The sequence below is a fragment of the Camelus bactrianus genome, chromosome 25 (genome assembly GCF_048773025.1).
Source record: "Camelus bactrianus isolate YW-2024 breed Bactrian camel chromosome 25, ASM4877302v1, whole genome shotgun sequence".
Lineage (NCBI taxonomy): Eukaryota > Metazoa > Chordata > Mammalia > Artiodactyla > Camelidae > Camelus > Camelus bactrianus.
The window spans coordinates 25,523,080-25,544,486 of NC_133563.1; the positions used below are offsets into that span (position 1 = coordinate 25,523,080).

Here is a 21,407-nt window from a genome sequence, read left to right on the forward strand (position 1 = left end):
CTTGGTGCCCCACTTTCTTTATCTGTACTTGTACTACTTAGAGCCTCCAAGACGGGTGAGACCTTTAAACGAGGGAGTGTACACAAAGCCCTTGGCACAGCCTGGCAGCAATTAGGTAGAGAATAAAGGTTGGTTTGTTTACGAAGGAGTATGTCCCATCCCCACCATCCACGGTATCCTCAAACAAAAAGAAATAAATAATTTAAGTTGGTGCACCCTTAGTTTAATCCTTCTTCCCTTCAAAAGCAAAATTCTTTATAGATGAGGCAAGACTTAAAAAAAAAATCAAAGATTCTATTGTTGAAAAAATGAAACTTTAGACTGGAATGGAAGTCAGAGCTCCTGGAGTTCAACCCAGTTAGCAGATGAGCACAGTGAGACTTAAGAGACTAAACTTGACCAACTAAGCTACAAGGAGTGAAAGGGGTCAGCAGAATCCTTCTTAACACACTACATGCTTTCACAGAGTAACCGAACAACAGAGGTCGATGTAAAGTGAAAAGAATTAACTGTACCAGAACCCACCAGGCGCCCAAGTAAAACTAACTAGCCTTTGAGCTAGTAAACTGGACTTCAAGAACCATGACCTCCCTTTATGTTAAAGCTTGCCTCTCTGCTCCTAGGAAACTTTCCAAAAGTTTCATCTCCTGGCCAGGCCCCAGCTCAACCTCACTTCAGGTCAGTAAACACCAAGTGAGATACTGTGCTGGGTGCTGGAATCAAGGCTGAGGGAACTAGCAAAGTGACATTTTAAAAACTGGGCTGCGGAGAAGAATGGAAACTTTTGGATCAAAGCCCCAGACAATTCAAAGAACCTCTGCCTCCAAGGCATTTGTTGAAAAATATGTCCCCACGGAGCCCCTGAGGAGCCTGTCAAACCATATGGACTTTTAATTTCCTGAGCAGAATTTTACTTTAAGTTAAAAAAAAAAGAGCCCAGATCTTTTCCTTCTTGGCTTATGTATCTCTCACATATGCAGGGAGAGGTGCCTTCACCAGGCTGGGGGAAGGCGGCAAGGAGAGGCTGAGGCTGGTTTGCAAAGGTTAGTCCTGGTGATCCAAGTTTGGATGGGAGATGCTGACCAAGCGCCCATAAAGAGGCAAGAAGTCAGAACATCAGTAGAGGCCACGTCCATGGTGGTGACCACACTGGATGTCCTCTGCCTGTCTGGCTCAGCTCTGTCACCAACCAGCACGTGACAGTCAAGAGAGGAGTGAAAAATGGCACAAAGGGACTGGCCAAGCCTTTCATTTATCTCCCTGACCAACAACAAGATTCAGAAGGCCAAGCCAATGGTCTATTAATACCCTGAGCTTCACATGACCGGCACAAAGCAAGATGAAAGAAAACAAGTCTTGAGTCTGCTCTGGGAAGGGCTATCTGCTGTGTGCTATGACTCATCGTGAGGTGGGAGGTGGGTCAGTGGGATGGGAGGGGAGTGGGCGGAGCTCTGCCTGAAATCCATCCAAAACCCAGATTCCATGTGACTACCATCTCACGAGGGCATCAGTTACAGTCTTGTCTAAAAAGGCACCAATCACAAGGCCAAGAGAATTCTCAAGGCTATGACTATGCATTTGAGGGGAAACAAAAAAGCCTTTTGGTCTGACTAAGATGATCTTTGACAAAGGAAGAGAAAGATTCAGCTGCAACAGTCGGTCATCTGGCAGTAGAATGACATGTCATCCACCCTCTGTTTCATCCTGTGTTGAGACAAAGTCCTTCTTTTCACTGCCAGGCAGCCTTGGGGTCAGGAGAGAGAACCTGGAACAGGAGGAGACCTGGGTGCTCCAGCTGGGTGACCTTTACAGCTGTCATTCATTTAGCAAGTATCTTCTGCCTGCCCGTTCTGTCCTAGTGTTGTGGTAGGTGACGCAGACAGAGACACATGATCCTTAGCCTCATGGAGCTGACCGTCTAGTCTATGGTGTAAGTCTTTTAACCTCCCGGCACCCCAGTCTCTTCATTTCTAGATTGGACATTTTAAAAAAGACTGCCCACCTCACAGGGTTGTTAGGAGAATAAATGAGATAAATATGTAAAAACCCACTGCACGTACCAGACACAAGGCATGATTATCGTAAAGTGTTATTTCCCCTTTGAAACCCTCATCTCTTAGTGAAGTTTCAGGTTGCTATCAAGGGTTAACTTTTCTGTAAGGCTTTTTCTGGAAAGGACCAGATGGTGAATATTTTAGCCTTTGTGAGACATAAGGTCTGTGTTGCAACTACTTAACTCAGCAGTTGTAGCACAAAAGCAGCCTGGGACAGTATCAGTGAGGAGGTATGGCTGTTTTCCAATAAAACTTTATTTACAAAAACAGGCAGGGGGACAGATTTGGCCCTTAGGCCGTAGTTTGTCAACTTCTGATACAGTATATATCATAGAGTTCAAGACTGAGGGCTCCAGAGCCAAACTGCCTGCCTCAGTTTCCCCATCTGTAAAATATACATAATAGTACCTACTTTAGAGTTGCTCTGAAGATTAAATGTGTTCATAAAGCACTTATAACAGTGCCTGATGCTAAGAATATACTCAATAAATTATCATTCATTTTTATCATAATACAGAGAATATTACTAGGTAAAATTATTGCCAGGGAAGGCATAGTGAATTAGTAGGGTAAAGTACAGCCGGTTTAAAGACCTTTGGAATCCCTGTATTTCAATTTTATGTCTTTTCAACCACATGCTTAGATGCTTTCAAATGGTTATACTCCTATCATTTTTATTGTTTCTGATACATTTAATAGCTCCCTATCTGTTAATAAGTTAATGTTGGTTCTATGACTTACATAATTGCATCTAACATGAAGCCTTGTTTTGCCTACAATAATGGGTGTTTACTACAGGCCAGTGATTGTGCTGAGCACTTTACATGTGTGATCTTGTTTAGTCTTCAACAGCAACCCAGTGAAGTGGGGTCTCCATTAGACAGAAGAGGATTCTGTGGCTCAGAGAAGTTAAGCAACTCACTTAAAGACATACCAGCAGTAGCAAGTGATGGAGCCAGGACTTGAGCCCAGATATGTCTAACAGAGAACATCTGTTTTGATAGCTTAAGGACTTCTGTTTGTTGAGGCTAATCAAATTTGCATCTAGGGCCAGACTTTAAAAATAGCGGCAATACCATGTATTGTGATGTTCTAGGAAACAGAGTCTGGAAATGTATCAATATTACACTGTGCCGGGTAATCGGCTTTTAATATTAAGGGAGAAATAATACCCAGAAAGGGTTAATAACACGCTTGGGATTTTTGGATGATGCAGTTGCTTTGGGTAAATCATTGAGGTCTACTTTCCACATCAGCATAACTCTCCAGCATTGAGTGGAACTAGTGGTAAAGAGGACTGAATTTATTAATTTTATTTCTGTGTCAAGAGAGCTGTGTGCCTAGGGGAGCAGGGCTGTATCTAGCAATTTATTTACCAAGATGACTTAGCCAATTGGATTCTCTGCCCCTAGCCACAAGAGAAAAAGCAGAGGAAAATGTCTTGCTTGAAAATTGCTGTTTGTTTTCCGCTGGGCAAATTTTAGCCCAGGTGCCAGTAATTTGTGGCTGTGTTTAAGGAGGGGGTGGTTGGGGGTGGAGGTAAGAAAGGGAAGAAGAGGGTTCTCGGCTCCTCCTGAATTCCAGGGTATCATTACCGCGGGGAGGGGGGCTGCCTGGGTATCCGGCATGATCTGCAGTGACTAGTTGTGCAGTAACAGGAACGGTTCTGGGCTACCGGAGGAAGGGATGGTGGTCACCGCATGCTGAAACCACATCCTGCCTGCAGCTTTGGCTCATGCTGGTCATGGGCACACTGGGTCGAAGAAAAATCTAGTTGCAAGCAATATCCCACAGCAAATCTCGGGGCAGATATCAACCACAGTTTGAAGTGGTGTGTGTAAGATGAATGGGCGGAGAGATTGCCTTCTTATCTCACTCTGCCCACAGAAAAAGCGGGTTTCGTCTCTTCTCTTCGGTTCATCGTAGATGCCGTACTTTTAAAAGTCAATCAACTCGCGTCTTTTGTCTGCCGGAAACCCTCCCACGGCTTTCCTTTGCCCTTCCGTAAAAAAAATCCAAACTCCTTACCATGACTGGTGGGGGTCTTCCCTTATCTGGTCTCTGCTCCTTGTCCAGCTGCATCTTGCCCAGTGCTTCCCCAGCTCATGGGCTCTGGCCACATAGCCCGCCTTTGGTTCCCTGATCAGGCTCAGCTTACGCCCACCTACCAGCCTTTGTACTCGCCGCGTCCTCACATGCTGGCTCCATCCCATCCTTCAGGTCTCTGTTCAAATGTCGCCTGCTCACAGCTCAGAGGGACCTTTCCTGGACCATCCTCTGTCTTACTATGGTGTCACTTTTCTTCATCGTTCATGTATACAGGTCTGAAATGTTTCCTTGCTTGCTGACTGTCTAATGGGGATATAAACCTCCAGGCAGAAGGGGTTGTTTTGTTTACCACTCTACCCCAACCTGGCCCATGGTAGGCACTGAACAAATACTTGTTTTTCAAATACATTTGTCTTTTAGAATCAAGGAATGGTATAGTTCCAAGAGTCCTGGGAAAGAGTTTATGCAAATTCCCTCCTGCTATAGAGGAGGAGGCTCAAGATGGTCAAGTGACAAGATCAAGGTCAATGGTAGATGGCCTGGACTATCAGGCTGGCATTCATATGGGGTCTGGTCCCAGACAGGAGTAAGTTACTTATAATGCAAACATGTCACACTTTTCAGGAAGGCAAGCAACTGAGATTTAAAGGGACAGTAAACAACTGGGCCTTCAGAAGTACCAACAGAAGCAGCAGCTACTCTGTTACTTTGAGACAAAACCATAGCACGGGCAGCCATGTAGCTGCTGCCCAAGCATACCCTATTTTGCATAGAATATTGTTAAGAACGTAGTTGATCCCTAAATTCTCCATCTCCTATGACAGTGGGCCCTGTCATTCAAAGTACACATCTGATTAGAAAGCATGCCAGAGGATTATCAAAGGGAGGAAAAAGCTTCAAGAGGCTTCAGGAAGCCCCTGCCATTTCTCACATGCTCAGTACCCAAGCTGGGTGGGTGCACATAGGAAGATTATGGCTTTTGCAATAAACCTTTGGTTACATCAGGCAGTGCCTCTGTCTGCACTGAGTGCTGCATACATCCAAGACCCTTATTTATTCAATGGATAACACAGATTAAAACCTGGAAAGTTTTGTCCTGACTTTGAGCTTGAACACTGACAGGTTGGAAGAGGGAACATTTCTGCTACATTAATAATCTTCAGGCATGTCAAGACTGGGTAAATATTATTTGCAAGTGAAACATCTCTCTAACTGAGGGCCAAGTTTACACAAATTAATTGTATTCTCAACCGAGAGGGACTTGCCTCTCTGTCTTCCATCCTCCCCAGAAATTTTTGAACTCAGAATAATGCCCTATTCCCTAATTGCGTCAATCTGAGCAGCTCTGTTTGCCTCAATGAGCCTGCTTAAATTGGGCTCCCCGTCTACTGCAGCCTCCTTACCTCCACCCTATGATTCTCCAAGGTTGGATGTCACATTGCCCTTGGCCCCTAGCCCACCATCACCCCCCTCCACTTCTGTTCATTCCCATCTCCAGGTTTCTGCTTATGCCATTTGTCCCTACAATTCTTCTACCTGCCTCTCCACCTGGCCATCCTTCAAGGAAGGAGAATCTACCTCTTCCAAGAAGCTGTCTCCAGTGCTCCTTCTTCCATTTCCCTAGATAAGACCAAACTCAATTTGCGAATTCAGTACTTGCACCTTGTCCACTAAAGTAGCCCAGAAGCCCCTGACCAGTAGGAGCCAGGTCTTAGTTGATTCTCATGTGGCTATGGCAACACTAGGTATATGCTATGGATGTAACACAGAAATGCCTGTTTAGGGATTTGAAAACACTCACCTGAAGCGATATTGATGTATGGGGACCAAGTAGAGGATGCTGTCAACTCCTTGCCAATGGAAAGCCCTCTTTTAGTAGACTTGAGAGGCCTTCAGCTACAGGCTCACGGACACTTAAACCTCAACCAGAGCAACTTAGAGCAATGTCACTTGCTCTCAGAAACATCCTTCCTCAGATGGGGAAAAATCTGCTGAGTTGGCACTTAAAACTCAGCTCACCTGTTCAATTTAGTATATCCCCCCGTATGAAGAGCACCTGACTTAGTCTGGAAACTAGATAGAGTTTTAGTATAAAATATATTTCTGGGATTGTTGTGGGGTATGTTTAGATTCTGAGTCCTCAAGAAAAACATATATACTAAATGGACACACTTTTGAGCCTATGGTCTCTGAAGTGGGATGGGAAAAAAAATCAGGTAGCAAAATCATTAGAAAATCAATCTCTATATTTTATTTCATCTATGATTTTTATTTTCGTGTGTTTTCTAATGCCTGTATTAGGATGCTAAGGATGGTAACAGTAACAGCAAAAACTGATGCTCACTGAGTACTCACTGTGGACCAGGCACTGTTCAAAAGCACTTCAAGTGTTTAAATTCAGTTTACTGCTACAGCAGCATGATGGGGTAGACACCATTATTAGCACCTTTTATAGGTATGTGATTTACAAATGAATTTCTGTATATACGTGAACTGAGAGTACATACTTAAATTATGTACTGTCAGGAGTCCACAGTCAAAAACACCACTATCCTGGTCTCTCAGCCATCCTCCATTTCTTTGGGTGCCCCCACTTCTGTGGGTATTCCCAGCTTCTGTAAGCCCTCCATCACTTCTGTCATTGTGTAGACACCCCCACCTCTTCAAGTAGCCCCCTACTTCTGCAGGTACTCCCCCCATTCTGTGGTCATACCCTCAAGGTCTATGAGTGTCCCCCGCTTCCCTGGGCACCCAGAAATTGCAGGCTCTGCTTGCTTAAGTGCTTAGTATGAATGAGAAGGCAAGGAATTCCAAGAGATGCAGCATTTCTTGGTAAAATCACTAGTAACCTAATTAGCATTCACTTTAGGACCGGCTCTGGGCTCTCACTCTTAATACCCTGCAGTGGATTTTTGCAATTTCCAGCCACTTCTGCCAGTCACTTTCAAGTGGGCTCACAGCTCTGTACTTTTGATTTTGTTGCATTGGGATGGCTGGCCTCCTTCCCAGCTCCTCAGTCCCAATGGGAAAGGATACCACCAGTTTTAAGACCCTGGTGGCAGGGGCCGCATTCCATCAGAGGAAGGCTGTGGGGCAAATTAATCCAAGGTCACTGCGGCAGAGGGACCTGGAGAAGGGGCCGGGCTGCCCATGCACATCACAACCCACCAGGGGTTTGGCAACAGTGCGCCCTTAATTTAAGGCATTGGGTTTAAATTTGAGTCATAGTGCCATATTTCAGCCTTTTGTTTGCCAAACCACCAGTCAACTTAAACTAAAACATGTTTTTGGAAAAGATTTTTAGGGGTGGTAGGAATGCAGTAACTTGCTGGAAACATTCAAATGGACTTAGGGTGGTGATGCAGAAAAAAATTAAAATGTGCATTGGTTTAGGTTGTGATGTTCTTTGCTGCAGAGGGACAGAGAGAGTGGGGTTATTTTGTGTGTCCTTCCTGATCTGATGGCACACAGGGATCAGTTCATTCAGGTCAGGAAACCAGTATTCAAGGTTCTCTAGGACCTTCCTGGTCTGAAGATGGCATCTGTAGTTACCATGTACTGGGCCACATTCTCATCCCATAGAGAGAGCTTGGAGGACCAGGTCAGAGATCATTCTGGCATTAAAACATGAAAGCTCTCTCCTGCATTTGTATCTCCACGTGTCTTATTTAAAAACTCATTATGCAAAATTCAACATTTGGGCTCCCAAGTAGTTTCTGAGCTGGCTTGCAAATTTGAACCCATTGGGATCACCTGGTAGATAAATTTAAATAGCCATGCCTGGGCACCACCTTCAACCAATTAAAGCGGACGCTCTCGAGGTAGGCTTCTTCAGAGGAACAAGCTTCGCAGGTGATTCTAATGTGTTAACTGGAGACCCACTCTCTCCACTGGCCTCACTATGCCCTGGGTTAGTCAGCACTTGCTTTCTCGTGGTTATACCAAGTTCTACACCACTGACCTGGCCCCTGGAAGCCTCACCAGCTCCCCAGAGGAATTTCCAAAATGTGTAGGTCTTGAGGCATGGTATGAGCCCATTTTTAAAAATAGACTTTCGTAAGTGGGTAAGTTGCTGCTTTGAAAGATTATTTTTTTAATTGAATGCTTTGAAAGATTTTAAATCATCTTTAAAACCCACAGTTAAAATTGTGTTTAAGCCATGGGAGGGGTGTAGAGATGGGGGTAGGGGCAATGAGTGTAGCCTGAAGCTAATTAAAAAAAGGTACAAATGCTGTATAAGAACCTCTCCAATTTGTATTCAGAATCTTTGATTCCAAAAGTTCTACGGAATGTTTGTGCTAACTGATAAAAATCTAACATTTTGAGATAGGAGGGCTGGCCATCTAATTCCCTCTACACATCTCTCTTATTGAAACTGACAATCAGCAGGAACATGACGCATTTTTGAAAAATGTACTTTGTCTTTAAAGAGATTAAACAAATTTTATGGATTCAAAGTTAATTCAGTTTCTTACTGGAACTGAGGAACTGTAGTATTAAGAAACCATTAGGCCACAAAGTTGGTTTAAGGATAAGAAAATATGAGAAGTGTCCTGAGTTCCTTAGAAGAAAACCCTCAAAACACGGTGCCTATCATTAAACTGTTTTAAGCTCTTTATAAAAATAACGTTTCTCAAATTACAGAGGACTCTCAACACTGAAGGGGAAAAAAAAGATTCTTTCCAAAATAGAAATATTTTTTTCTCTACTTCTGAGCCTAATAACTGAAAGCATTCAGTAGTTTCTTCAAAGATTAAGAGAACGTGCTCATTCTTTATAATTAGATACTATCAGCACAAGGTCTCTGTGCTGAGTCTTAATTAAGGGCATGATTCCTCAGGTACTTTTTTTTTTTAAGTAGAAAAACACTTTGTCAACTAAACTGAGAGGGCATTTCAGGGAGAATAAATAGTAATTTGGGTAAGTGGGTAATAATAAATATTAGTAGCTGACTGTGAATAAGAGATTCTGGTCTGCAGGGTATTTTCATGTATGTTGCTGAGTTTCACAGAGAAGGTGAGGTAAGGTTACCCTAAGCCCTTCTTACACTGGGGGAAACTGAGTGTTGGAGAGGCTGAAACAGCCTGAAAGCAGTGGACCTGGGATCTGCTCTCATGAGGTTTTACTTTTGATCCTCTGCTTACATAGAACTTATTTTAGCAGCTAAAGGGTGTAAACTTTAGGCTGCCCAGGTTTCAGTTTTGGATTTCTTCATTTTGTGATGTTGGACAAGTCATTTTCTCTTGCTGTACCTCTCTTTGTATAAACAGATAATAAAAATACCTACTCTTTACAGAGTTGAAGAAAGGATAAAAAGTGATAGTGCTGATAACTGCGGGACATAGATCTTTACCATTAGGATCCTTGTCTCCTTGCTTTATTTCATTTCTCATGAAAGGAAAAGCAGGTAGGAAGGAGAACCATCTAAAAACTGACCCCATGCTGATCAGTTCAGAATCAGGACATTAGATCTGGGCGTCTTCCTCTAACACCTAGGATGGAAACTATTCATAGTCTTAGCAACAAGTTTCCAGATCTTCCTGGGCCTGCCTCCAAGCCGCCTGGACTGGGTTGCAGGCCTCAGTGACCTCCCTGAAGCAGCAGAGTCACACTGAATGACACGAACATTTCGTCAGGGAGGTCTCTGATTTTCATCCCTTTTGGGTTGGGATAAGGGCTCAGCTGAAGAGTGGACAGATCTGCTCCATGTGGCCCCGGGCTCAGCTCAGAGCTTCTAACCTACAAGCCGCCTGGGTTTTTTTAATCGGGTCAGTTGGGACTGCCCGGCCTGCATCTGCGCAGATGACAGGTGAACCATCCAGGCCTCAAGGGGGCTTGAATGTCATCGCTCTGGCTGAGCTTTTGCAATCATCTGACTCAATGACCCGGCACTGAGAAACAAAACGCAGGAAAAAGAAATAAAAACCCAACCAACTAACACCCACAGGGGGTAAGTTCCCTCCTACATCTGATCCTAAAACCCAAACAGCTGCTACCTCCTTGGTTGAACCACTGACAAAATACACTCAAGGGAGCCAAGGAGGGAAATCAACAATCAACCAATTAAAAAGAATCAGTGGCTTGAAGGTCGTGGTTAGACTTACTTTCTTCATCATTAATATTTGGCTAAAGCTCATTAAAAATTATTATCTTTTCCAACATTGGGTTTCAGACAGGAAGCAGCTGATCCAAACAGGTAGTTTCAAGCTTGAAGTGAACCTGGGACTGAATATTGTTATCACATGTGGTGGGGAAAGGGAGTCGGGGGAAAGTCACTGGGTGTGCTTTGAACTCATCCAGTTTTGAGGCTTAATCCAAGAATGCCTTGGGGTCACCTAGAGCTAAAGCAGGACAAGACGGAGGAGAGTGAGGACAATCAGAGGTGCGCAGAGTTTTTAAAACAAGCCAAGGTGCTTTAAAGCTGGCTTACTGCTGAATTCCCTCTTGCTAACGCTGCCTGCACCGTGGCTCACGTGAGGTGTCGTGGCCAGTCCCTGTGTGTCGGGGCCGATCTCAGGGACATCCTAGCAGGATCCACAGAAGAACCTTAAGGGCGTTGGGGAAGGGAGGGAGACGAAGAGTCCACTTTCTGCTTTTCTCAAAATCCCCAGCGCCCTAAAAAGTTTTTTACGTGGGGAAACTACTTCAGGACAACCAGAAAGGACAGTTCACTTTGAGAGGCTGGGTAATTGACAGAGACTTACCCGTACGACATAGTTAAATCTTCTGGAATCCAGAATGGCAGTTGAGAAGTCGAGCCTGTTGAAAGCTTCCCCCAGAGTGCAGTATCCATGGCGCTGAATGTGAAGACAGGGGTGCAAGGGTCATTCTCCAGAGCCATCTGCCCGGACTCTGTTGACAGGCTTGGGGCCCGTCTTAGGTAACCTGTGGCCATCTGCTCCTTTCCTGTGCCATGATCAGCTCTTTCTGGGACCACCCCCACCCCCTATGATCACAGAGATGGGCCCTGCAGCCAGCAGCTGCTTTCATCAGTGACTAAAGTCATGACTTGTACCCTGCACGCACTTGTACTTGCTTATCAAGGAGAGGTTGGGAGCTGGATGTATGATGTGTGAGATGCTGATGGCTGGTCACAGTCACATACTCCTGGGAGGAGAACTAGCCCCACTTATGTCAACTCTGTCTGCCCCTTGCCTCACATCTCGAGTGCTTTTCTCATCGTGATCATCACAAGTGTTTTTAAGGCTTCATGAAGAAGCCAAAGACGTTTCAGGCTTTTCTCTATGAATTCACAAGGCACTGGGCATAGAGAGCCCTGACTCACAGCCGCAGCTCTGCTCCCAGTACCCAGGTGGTCTCGCGTATGTCACTGACCCTCTTGGGGTCTCCGATCACAGAGGGAACTAAATGTTTTCCAGGGTGTCTGATAGCAATAGAAATTCTATCATCCTGCCTGTATCCTTGTTATCTGAGCAAATGTAGTCATTACAGCATCTTGTTCCCTTCTGCATCTAGCTGTGTGCTGCCTCCACTGGGCAGGCACTAAAACTAATGCTCTGCTTCGCGATTAACCCTTCCGGGGCTAAAACTGAACTGAGTTGAAGTCTAAAAGAGATCTTAGAACAGAAGGGAGGCTCTGTCCCCAGGGAAAGGCTAGAGCTTTATCATCGTACATCTGGGATGGGTGTATTAGTCTTTCTAGCAGACTTCTACATGGATTATCTCGCTCAGTCACTGGGGAGTCCACCCGACGACTGTGGCGTCTCTCTCTGTAGCCCCAGACTCTGATGGTTGGCTAGGTAGTCAGCTGCTCACTGCACCACCCACACCCCAAGAAGACAGGCATGATTTAAGGTAATGTTTCCCAGTCTCACCCCTACCCTGTCAGGGGAGGCATAAAGCTACACATACTCCTTAATAAATAGAGGGGTGCTCACCTCTTTAGTACTTCCTTTGTGAACATAGATCCATTTTTCTTGGTGGAAATCTACAAAGACAGAAAAAAAAACCCCAAAACCCCCACAGCTTTAAAATTTATAACATGTCCACGATTTTTTAAACTTGTTTCTTTTTCATTTAGTCCAAAGTATAAAAAGTTTTGAACCAAAATACAAAGACTCTACTGACAATTTAAGGGGATGCAAATGCCTAATTTTAGCAATATATAAATACCGGAGTTATAATTTACTTTGTTAGAAGCTCTTCAAGTCTTTAATACCCGGATTTAGTACACCAAAGCTCCAAATTAAAAAAAAAAAATCTAACACCCAAGTATGAATTTGTTTTTAATGCCAAGCCTACAACTTACACAAGGCCATAAAAAGTAAAAATAAAACAGATAACATGAAGAAACCATGCAGTACAGCTGGAATAAACTAAAGATCTGTAATTCCTGTTTATTATTGGAACTTTATACTCTGTTCGTATTTACATATAGCATTTAGAAATGTTACTAGTATTTACACAAGGAAGGAAGGAGAAACAAATGACTTTCAAAGCCTCAAAACACAGTTCCAGATAAAAGCACTTGCTGGAACTGGTTCAGCCAACCGTATGCCTGTATAATAACTAAATTAACTACGTCAAAGAGAAGTGACAAGCAGGGAAAAAACACCTCAACTTGCAACTGACTTATAAACAAGACTATAAAGAACACATTAATCTCACCCATAAAATGCACAGCCAGGTTTCTGAGTGCAAAGTTCCCAGTAACCTCTGTCAATGACACAGTCAACATCAAAGCAGAAGCTGAACACGTGAGGTGTGATCCCCCCTCTTCCCCCCATCAAAAAACCAATCGTCATGCTCTTCAAACAGCTTTCCTCTTAAGTGCAAAACAAACGGCTTACACTGAGTTTTGGTTTTGCTATTCAGCATGTCCTTCTTTCTCTTCTTGGCTGCAACATCATAGTTCAGGCTGTTGAAAAGATTCTCCTTATTGTATACTTCCTTGTTGCAGTAACTAGGAATAACCAGACAATAGGGGATGAGCTGTTGCAGCTATACTTTAACATGAGCTGTTTCTATAAATAGCTTACTGAGTTATAAAACACAAACATACGTGCTCTTCAAGCAAAATAATAAAATAACCACTCAGAAGAAGCCTCTACTGGCACAGAGTTCCTCTTGGGAGGAAATACTGTCACTTCTCTGGAAAAGGCAGGGATGGGGGCTTCTGCTGCTTTTGAATTCCTAAGTGTTTGCCATTGTATTTGACACGCAGCCATGCAGAGGACTCCAACATTATTTTAAGCAAAAATGATGAATGGAGGGGGATGAGAGAGGGCGAGGAATGATACTGGTATCACTGTAATACACAGTGCCTTCATTTTGCAAAAGCATCCACCCCAAACTGCTTTTTAAAAAACAACTTTGTGGAGATACAATTCACATATCGTACAATCCACCTATTTAAAGTGTACCTAAGCTGCTTTTAACTAGCATGCTCCCTTTACGTGTTTAAAACATTTACAGAAGTGTGACTTACAGCCTGCATTTCTAGATGTTTACTGTTATAGTAGTAGTTGTTTGGGTTTCATATAATTTCTTGACTAACACCAGGCATCATGCAGTGAGGTGAAGACCTCGGGTCCTAAATGAATCTAGCTGAATGTACAACTCATACATTTCTAAGGGCTGGAAACACAGATGGCCACATTCATAGGTCACTGAAGGATATGCGGGTTCAACTTGGGTCAGGGGCATATTTCTTTCAGTAGGCTGAGCTGTCGTTTGGGGGACTGACTGAGTTCTTTTGTTATGTCACGCAACTTCAGAGTACGTCTCTGAAGAGTTTCCACAGAAGGGATGCAGGAGAAATATTGAGGTATAATGGAAGATAGGTTCCCTAATCTCCCCAACTCCCATGCGGTGGGCATGCGCAAGGCAGGATTTATAATGCCAACCGCTGAAACATAAATTTGGGTTTTTTTCTTACATCACCCATATTACCAGAGTCCTTTCATCTTCTGGGTTCCTTGGCTGAATTTAAAATGTGATTTGATTTCTTTTTTGGACATAACATCTGTTGGATAAGAGGAGGTACACCTGCATTTCTCCATCACATGGATATTATGTAAATGGTACAAGAGAAAAGAGGGGTTGGAACAGTTGCCAGTATCCTGTTGCTACAGTGGTCTCTCCAGGAGCACTCCAATAAGTACAATAGTATCTTGCTAACTTGCTTCCACGTGACATCAATAATACACCCAGTGTTTCTGGACCCGTAGGGATAGGCTTGATGGATCATCAGTCATTTGTTAATCTTCCCTCAGAAGGCCAGGCTTCATACCATTTATTGAGTTTCCTAATATCATTAGCCTTCTGCTGTTCATGCAGGGGAACAGGATATTTTTAGGTTTCAGAGATATCACTGCAGAAATGCCCACTCCTAGAGGCACTTTCTGGAGGGAGCTAAGGCTGTATGTTGCGGGCCCGGCTTTCTGTTGCAGATGAGTGTGTGTTTGTCTACTTGCATAACTATAGGGGCACAAAACCACCAAACAGCCGGTTGACCTGCTGCAAGGTCAGCTGGAAAGAAGGGACAGAACAAAGGGAGAGCAGAACTCCCAGTCCTTAGAGCTAATTTAAGAAAGTTCAGTCAAAGCTGAGGAGAAGAGAGAAAGATGGAAAGTCACTTGACTGGTCCATGATGTACCAAAGCTGAGAACAGCTTTAGAAAGCAAAGTGAGGCCATTTTGTGTAAAAATACCACCCGAAGGCTTATTTTTAAAGAAAACACACGCACGCACTATGAACAAAAACCTACAGCCTGCATTCCACCTATAGAGAACCTGAAAATGCAGCTGATTCTCAGTCACACATTTAAGGGTTAGTAGAACATTTTCAGAGTCTGGGCCATAGATGGTGACCATTCCTTAGAAATGTTATTTATATTTCATCTTATTCTTTTCTAATTGAAAACACTCCTCAAAGGAATTGGAGCACTCGCTTTCCTCACAGAAACAACAATAACCTGCTTTAAGCCCAAGTGACTCATTCCCAAAGCTAGTTTAAGAAGAATTGGACATAATTGATGCTCTCCCACTTATAATGTAGAAAAGCTTTAACCAAAGAGAAACCTGGCCCTTTTTGCTTAGTTATTAGGTTTTGGACTTTAGAGGTAGGGCCTGGAAGGAAGGGCCGTGGGGTTTATTTGTGTTGCCTGCTTATATGTTTTCTTTTAAGCAGTAATATATTCAGTTAGAGGCTATTTTGAGAGTTCAATTATGTCCATTTCAAGGAAATGCAAAACCAATGGAAAATTACAACTTAAATTTTTAACGAGAAAAGCCACCACCATTTAGGAACCACAACATTTAATTTTTTTTTTAAATAAGCAAAACCATTTAAAGAGGCTGCTTTTTTCATTAAATTCAATAATAACCAGTAAGTTGCTATTTTATGGTCAGTTCTCACTAATCTTGATTTTTATAGGCACAGGCCTTGAATAAGAAAAAAAGACCTCTTCCAGCCCTATACTGTCATCACACACATACCACGATATTAAAGACAACTTTAGAAAAAGTGGAAAGATTTCAAAATAAGCGCATTTGGCAGCAGAGATAAAGGGAGGGAAGGGGGAAAAAAAAAGCTCTATTTCTCATTTCATTTGCAGTAACAGACCGTTTAAGAAAGCTGTGGCCTGCCCCAAAGGGCTTAGTTATAGATTAAGGCCAATGAGGTTTCTATGCTAATTTGCTCCAATACAAACCTAAATTGTCAGACGCACATGGCTAGTACCCGGATTGTTCTGGTGAAACAAACAGCCTAGTGTATGAAGCTCTGAGAACAGTGCAGTGCACAGAGTAAGCACTCATAAAAATCGTAACTATTATTTTTATTTGCCTATGCACTAACTCATCCAGGGCACCGAGGCAAACTTCCTGCTTCCTGGTTCAGCCTTAGCAGTACTGGAAAGCAATGTTGGAGTTTTCAACTGCAGGACTGCAGGCTTGCAGCAAAGTGGCCCAGGCTCAGGTAGCTAGGATTACTCATCCCCGGGGTGGGGTGTGAGGAGGGCTGTGTGCGAGGTGGCTCAGCCACCACTTCCTTGAAGCATTCTTGGATCACCGAATTCATGCCAAACTCTTTCTTTGAATTTTTCATCTGCCCAAATTTCACACTTGCCATTTCTCCTCTGTCTGATGTAGTTTCAACTTTTTAACCAGGGGTCCTGCTTTAAGCTTATTGGAAATCCTCTAATGATCTCAGTTCAGGGCACTTAGCTGGGATGGGGTTGGTTAACATTGTGCTGCTGGAGGAAGTCAGGGCCCCGGACCACAGAGGGAATGGCCAGCAGAGTCCAGAGAGGGTGTTCTGGGCAGACAAGCTACAGAAAACCCGAAACAGTGTCCCCAGGCTGGAACACACCAAATGCACCCTCACCCCCCACTCTTGTTGAGGCCCCTCACAGAAAGGCAGGTACAGTTAGAGTGCACTAGGCCTCTGCAGGCCTCTGCTTTACATCCTCCCCCTCTCTCCCTCTCCAAGGGCCTGCCTTTTGTTTTCTCCTAACAGGAGAGGCATTCAGCTTCACCTGTGTAGGCCGGCACTCAGCCCAAACCTGACATCACAGAGAAACATCACCCAGGCTGAAAACAGTAGGGATATTTGAGATGACAAACCCAGGTCTCAGAAGGCCAATGCTTTTAAGAAGTTGGCAGACTTCTCATGCTAAGTAAGGGAGGGATTGTTTACAATTGCGGGAGAAAAAATACTCTGCAAACAAACAGCCAGCTGCTTTGCTAGGAGCTACCAAAAGATTCCTCAAATGACTCATCAAAGAGTCACAGGTGGTCACTATCTCGATCACCATTTGTGACAATGATGGTGGTGCGACAGCTCTAGCTCTGAAGGCATGAAAGGGGAGGAAAGAAAGGAGGTTCAAGAAGGGGAGAGAGGGGTGGGAAGCTACCCGATCCCAGCCTAGGTTAAACTTTTGTGGTAAAGTAAAACCACCTTCAGGTCTCCCCTACTGTGGAGAGAGAGGCACCACTATTTTCTTCTAAATAGGAGTCACACCAGCTTATCTCCTGGAGCAGACACAGTATGAGTGTTTATATGAACCAGACGCTCTGCCTTCTGAACCTCTCCTGCTGAACCCCATGATCTGCTTCCCACTGAGGCGTACCCTACAGTTACATCTGGGTGAGCCACTGCCACACAGCATATCGTGGCTGCACCTCCTTAGAAGTCCAAACTGTTACACAAAAATAAAGCACCAAAATATTAGACCCTCGTTTCTTAGGAATGAGGAGGAAGGAAGGAAGCGTCTACTCTACTAAAATAAAAGCTTTTAGTCCAAGGAGAAAAACTTAGGCATAATTGGTAACTAGAGTCCCTAAAAAAGGCTAGTGACAGCAGTTGGTCTTTTCATTTTTATGTAAATTATCTGATTTTCCATAAATAAGATTTCCTTATAGTGCTCCCCAAACTCCCCAGGGACTTCCTCAAAGTGTCTTTAACATAAAGATCAATGTGCTCTTGTCTCTCCTGACAGACGCCAGAGATTAAATGCTTTAAAAATTTTCATTGGAAGACAAAAGGTGATGCTTTACAAATCACAAGCAGATGGGGGGCTCTGGAGGTCAGGACGTCAAAATAACTATATTTTCTTGATAGTTTTCCTAAAATTGAGTACCCAGGGCTCAGCCAAATAACCACTGGTAAATCTCAGTGAGAGGGAAGATGGCCCAGTTACAGAGCTGTCTATTGAAGTCAATTTAAGGGCTGGGGATGAAGGGCAGTGGTTTAAACCAAAGGCCACAGGTAAAGGCACCCAAGGATGACCAGGCTGCACAGATCTCCTCTGAACCCACTTCCAGTGCTCTCCTCAATGGGCCAAACCGCAGCCGTCTGGAAGCCAACAGTGGAGATCTGGGACTGACAGATTCCAGACCATCTAACTGGTTAATCGGCACTTCTGTGTTATCAAGGAAGCAGAGCATCAGGCTGGGCGGACCTCGGATTTTCCACCAGACTGACGGGGCTCAGGTGGGACTTGAGTCCAGAGGCTCACCCAAGCCAGGCTGGCTTTATGCAGGTGACAGGCATCACTTGAAATGGGCTGCATTCACTATACAAAGAACACTGACTGGAAGGGCCACCGGGGAAACAGGTGCAAAAACTCGGTCCTCCCAGAAGCAGAAGGCTTGTGGGTTTCATCCCCGCCTCCCTTCCCTCCTCCGCAGTCTCGAGTCTTTACCATCGCTCCGCAAGTCCGCCCGCAAGCGCTGGTTGCTCAGGGACCATCTGGCCGCCCCTTCCTGGTTACTCATACTCCCTGCCCACTCTGTGGTCGCCTGTGCGTGGGAAGAGCCTTGAGGTGCTCCGGGCGGGACCCGTGTCCAATCCTGTCTCCCGACTTGTGCTCAGAGCCCCGCCACCCCTGCAGTGAAAGGCGCGCAGCCCACTCGCCTGCCCCCCCCCCCCCAGGCAAACAGCGCGACTCCGGTGTCGTTAAGGCAGGGGACCCCTGAAATTGTGTAAGTTTGAGCCTTTGCGGACAAGACCGCGTTTGTCCCCAGGGTTCTGTAAGGAGTCGTGACGCTGGAGACGCTGACCTTGAACGATAAGAGAAATACCCTGAAACCCGTGCTCTGGCGACCTCTGCAGAAACCTGCGCAATTCACTTCCATCCCTCTGGTCAGGGGCTCCCTCCTCACCCTCCTGCGGCCCTGCCTGCGTCCCATTCCCCCGCTCCACTCCCGAAGACCAGCCCAGGTCTGTTTTGCGCAGCTGAAGTCCGTGGCGATCCCCTCACCTGCTGAGATCGCTCACGAAGCTGCCGCTCTTCTCATCCAGGAAGCGCTTCCAGCCGTCGGCTGTCTTCACCCAGCTCTGCCCGGGGGACCGCCAGTCCTGCCCGAGGAATGGCATGGCACCGCAAACCGATGGATGCGACGGACTGATGGACGGGACCGGCCCAGCAGCCTCTGGGACGCGCCGCCCTGGGCGGGTGCTCGGGGTGCTGGGGCCGGCTAGGGCCCGGCTGCAGAGACCCGGCGTGGAGGGCTGCGGGGTCGGGGGTGCGGAGTGGGGTCCTGGGCTCGCGGAGGGCGCTGGGGAGGATCGCAGGGAGCGCAGGACTCGCTGGAGTGCTGCGCTGCTGTCCCGGCCGCCGTATTTATCTCGGGCCGCTGGCCGCGGCTCTTTGTTGCCGGAAGAGCCTCCTGCTTTTAGCCCAGCCCCCCAAACCCGGAGGCCACGTGGCTTTGTTTATGGGCTCAGCTTGTTTTCCGAGGCAACCGGGGCTCCTGCTCCTCTGGCTGTTGCACAACCGCTCGCCGCTCGAAACTTGAAGCCTTGCAGCGAGGCCGGGGCTCCCACTGCCCCTCTGGCCCTGGCCTCTCTGCGCTCCCTCCCTGCCCCCAGGGCGCAGCTGCCGCGGCCCGGGGAGCGAGGCCGGGCGCTCGGTTTCCCGAGCGCCCGTCCTCCTGTGGCTCTTGCCTGGGCTGGTGCTAGGAGGAAGAGGCCCGAGCAGCGTCTGGATCTCTGCGAGGCGTGGGTGGGAGAAAGGAACAGCCCCCATCCCAACCCAGAGCTGTCACAACCGAGCTCCGCAGTCCAGTGGAACCCTGCGGGAGCTGGGGACCGGCATGGCGCGGCCCGGACCCTGGTTGGGGGGCGCAGACTCCTGGCTTCTCTCACTACTTAGACTCCGATCTTGGGCGAAGGAGGGAACCCACCGGGAGGCAGGGGTGGGGATGAGGGACAGACCCCCACTCCACCCTGCCCCGGAACTGTTAATGAGTCTGCTGTCAAGCCTGCCCTGCGGATGGCAAAAGAAAGAGGAGGAGGAGGAGGTCGGGCGGCATGTGGTCCCCGCGCGGCGGGTGGAGAGCAGAGACAATCCCCTACCCGACTCTGGGCACGCTGAGCCGGCAGCGCGGGCGTCCGCGGCGCCTGGCCGGGCATAGCTAGCAAGGGATCAGGTTAGGGGTGGCCTCACCCTTCACGGCCGGAACCTCGCTCTAGGGCGCTGGGTGCTGGGCTTTTGTTACAAGAACCTCTGTACCCTTTTCCACTTCCCGCGCAGTTTGGCATCCTCTGAGCTATTGAGTCCTCGGGAAATATCAGTCAAGAGTTTTGTTTTCATTTTAGTGAGCATTAAGGGAGAGGGGCCCAGAATGCCCCTCTGTTCGACTGACCGGGACTAAAGAAAGTTCAGTAAAAGTACCCAGTGTGGATACGATGCCCCAGGAGCCAAGCCTTCACAGACCTTAGTTTATTGACCGAATCCTCGAATCCTCTTATCCACGAGCAGGGAACCAGTGTGGCAGCTGTCCGGTTTTCCAGATGAGGGTACTGAGGACCCCTGAGAAGGGCTAAGCCAGGGACTTACCCAGGATCACAAGGCTGATTTCTTCACAACCCACAGCACAATCTGAAAATACCCTGTTTGCTTTTTGGTAACAATCTACCCCTCTCTGCAGAATGTAAAACTCCACGGGGAACCTGACTGTCTTTTTCAGTGGCATCCCAGCTCCAGCAGCTTGCCAGGCCCAGAGGTGGCCTTCAGTAACGATTTGTCCATATGAGTAGGTGAATGCATGGGGGAGACTGCTGGCATCAGGGTATCTTCTTGCTCTTTCTGACTTATAATTATAATGCTTTACAGTCTGATCCCTTTGGCGAGCAATGGGTCACAGCAGGGTATAATCTCCATGTTTAGGAATCAGCTTCTAACTTGATTCTTCCATACTCCTTCCTCCGCAGCCATCAATGTTGGTCCACCGATTCAGTGCAATGTTGAAGGCTCAGAGTAGACAAAGAAATTGTGTGTGCCTTGAGAGGATACATGTTGGAGGGGGAAGGAGATGTTTTTAATAAAGTCTGTTTTCAAGTAGCCAGTTTTCTGATTCAGTTTTCCGATTCAGTTTTCTCACCATAAATAATTTATTAGTGTAGTAATAGTAAAAATGGCTTGTAAAAACACTGCAGAAGGTCCCAAACAGATGATAAACAGTATGATCATGCTAACAGATGAGACAATGTTGGGTCTGGTCTTTGTTGGAGAGAACTGATATATACAAGGGAGCATGATTAAGGCACATGATTATTAAAGACGCATGCTAGTTTCATGTCAGTAAGCTACATCTCTGTAGAAACTAGAGAACGCAGAAGATTTGAATTCTAATTCTGCTAGAGCAACATACTGTCTGTCTGACCTGGATGAATGACCGATTCTGGAGGCTCAGTTTCCTCAGCTGTTAAGAAAGAATAGAGCCCATAAATGCCTACCTTTCAGGATTGTCTAGAAAGCATGTTAAATGGGATTATTGGTACCAGTGCTTTCCTACTCTTTGGCAGGTTTATGAACCCACATGGCCCATGGCCTCT

At 46.0% G+C, this 21,407-nt stretch overlaps 1 protein-coding gene across 2 annotated transcripts in view; it reads right to left on the reverse strand.

Moving 5' to 3' along the window:
- FBXO32 (F-box protein 32) overlaps window positions 1-19,482 on the reverse strand; it is a 33,789-nt gene extending 14,307 nt beyond the window's left edge. Inside the window, exons 1-4 of one of the 2 annotated variants that reach the window (XM_010972612.3) lie at window positions 18,829-19,482; window positions 12,914-13,026; window positions 12,002-12,051; window positions 10,808-10,900 (exon numbers count right to left, since the gene is read on the reverse strand). In XM_010972612.3, coding sequence (XP_010970914.1) covers window positions 10,808-10,900; window positions 12,002-12,051; window positions 12,914-13,026; window positions 18,829-18,944 — 372 coding nt within the window. In that variant the 5' untranslated portion in view covers window positions 18,945-19,482. Of the gene's footprint in view, window positions 1-10,807; window positions 10,901-12,001; window positions 12,052-12,731; window positions 12,881-12,913; window positions 13,027-18,828 lie in introns of those variants that run through there. The other variant, XM_074353020.1, reaches the window with a different exon arrangement.
- Window positions 19,483-21,407: the final 1,925 nt, after the last annotated feature.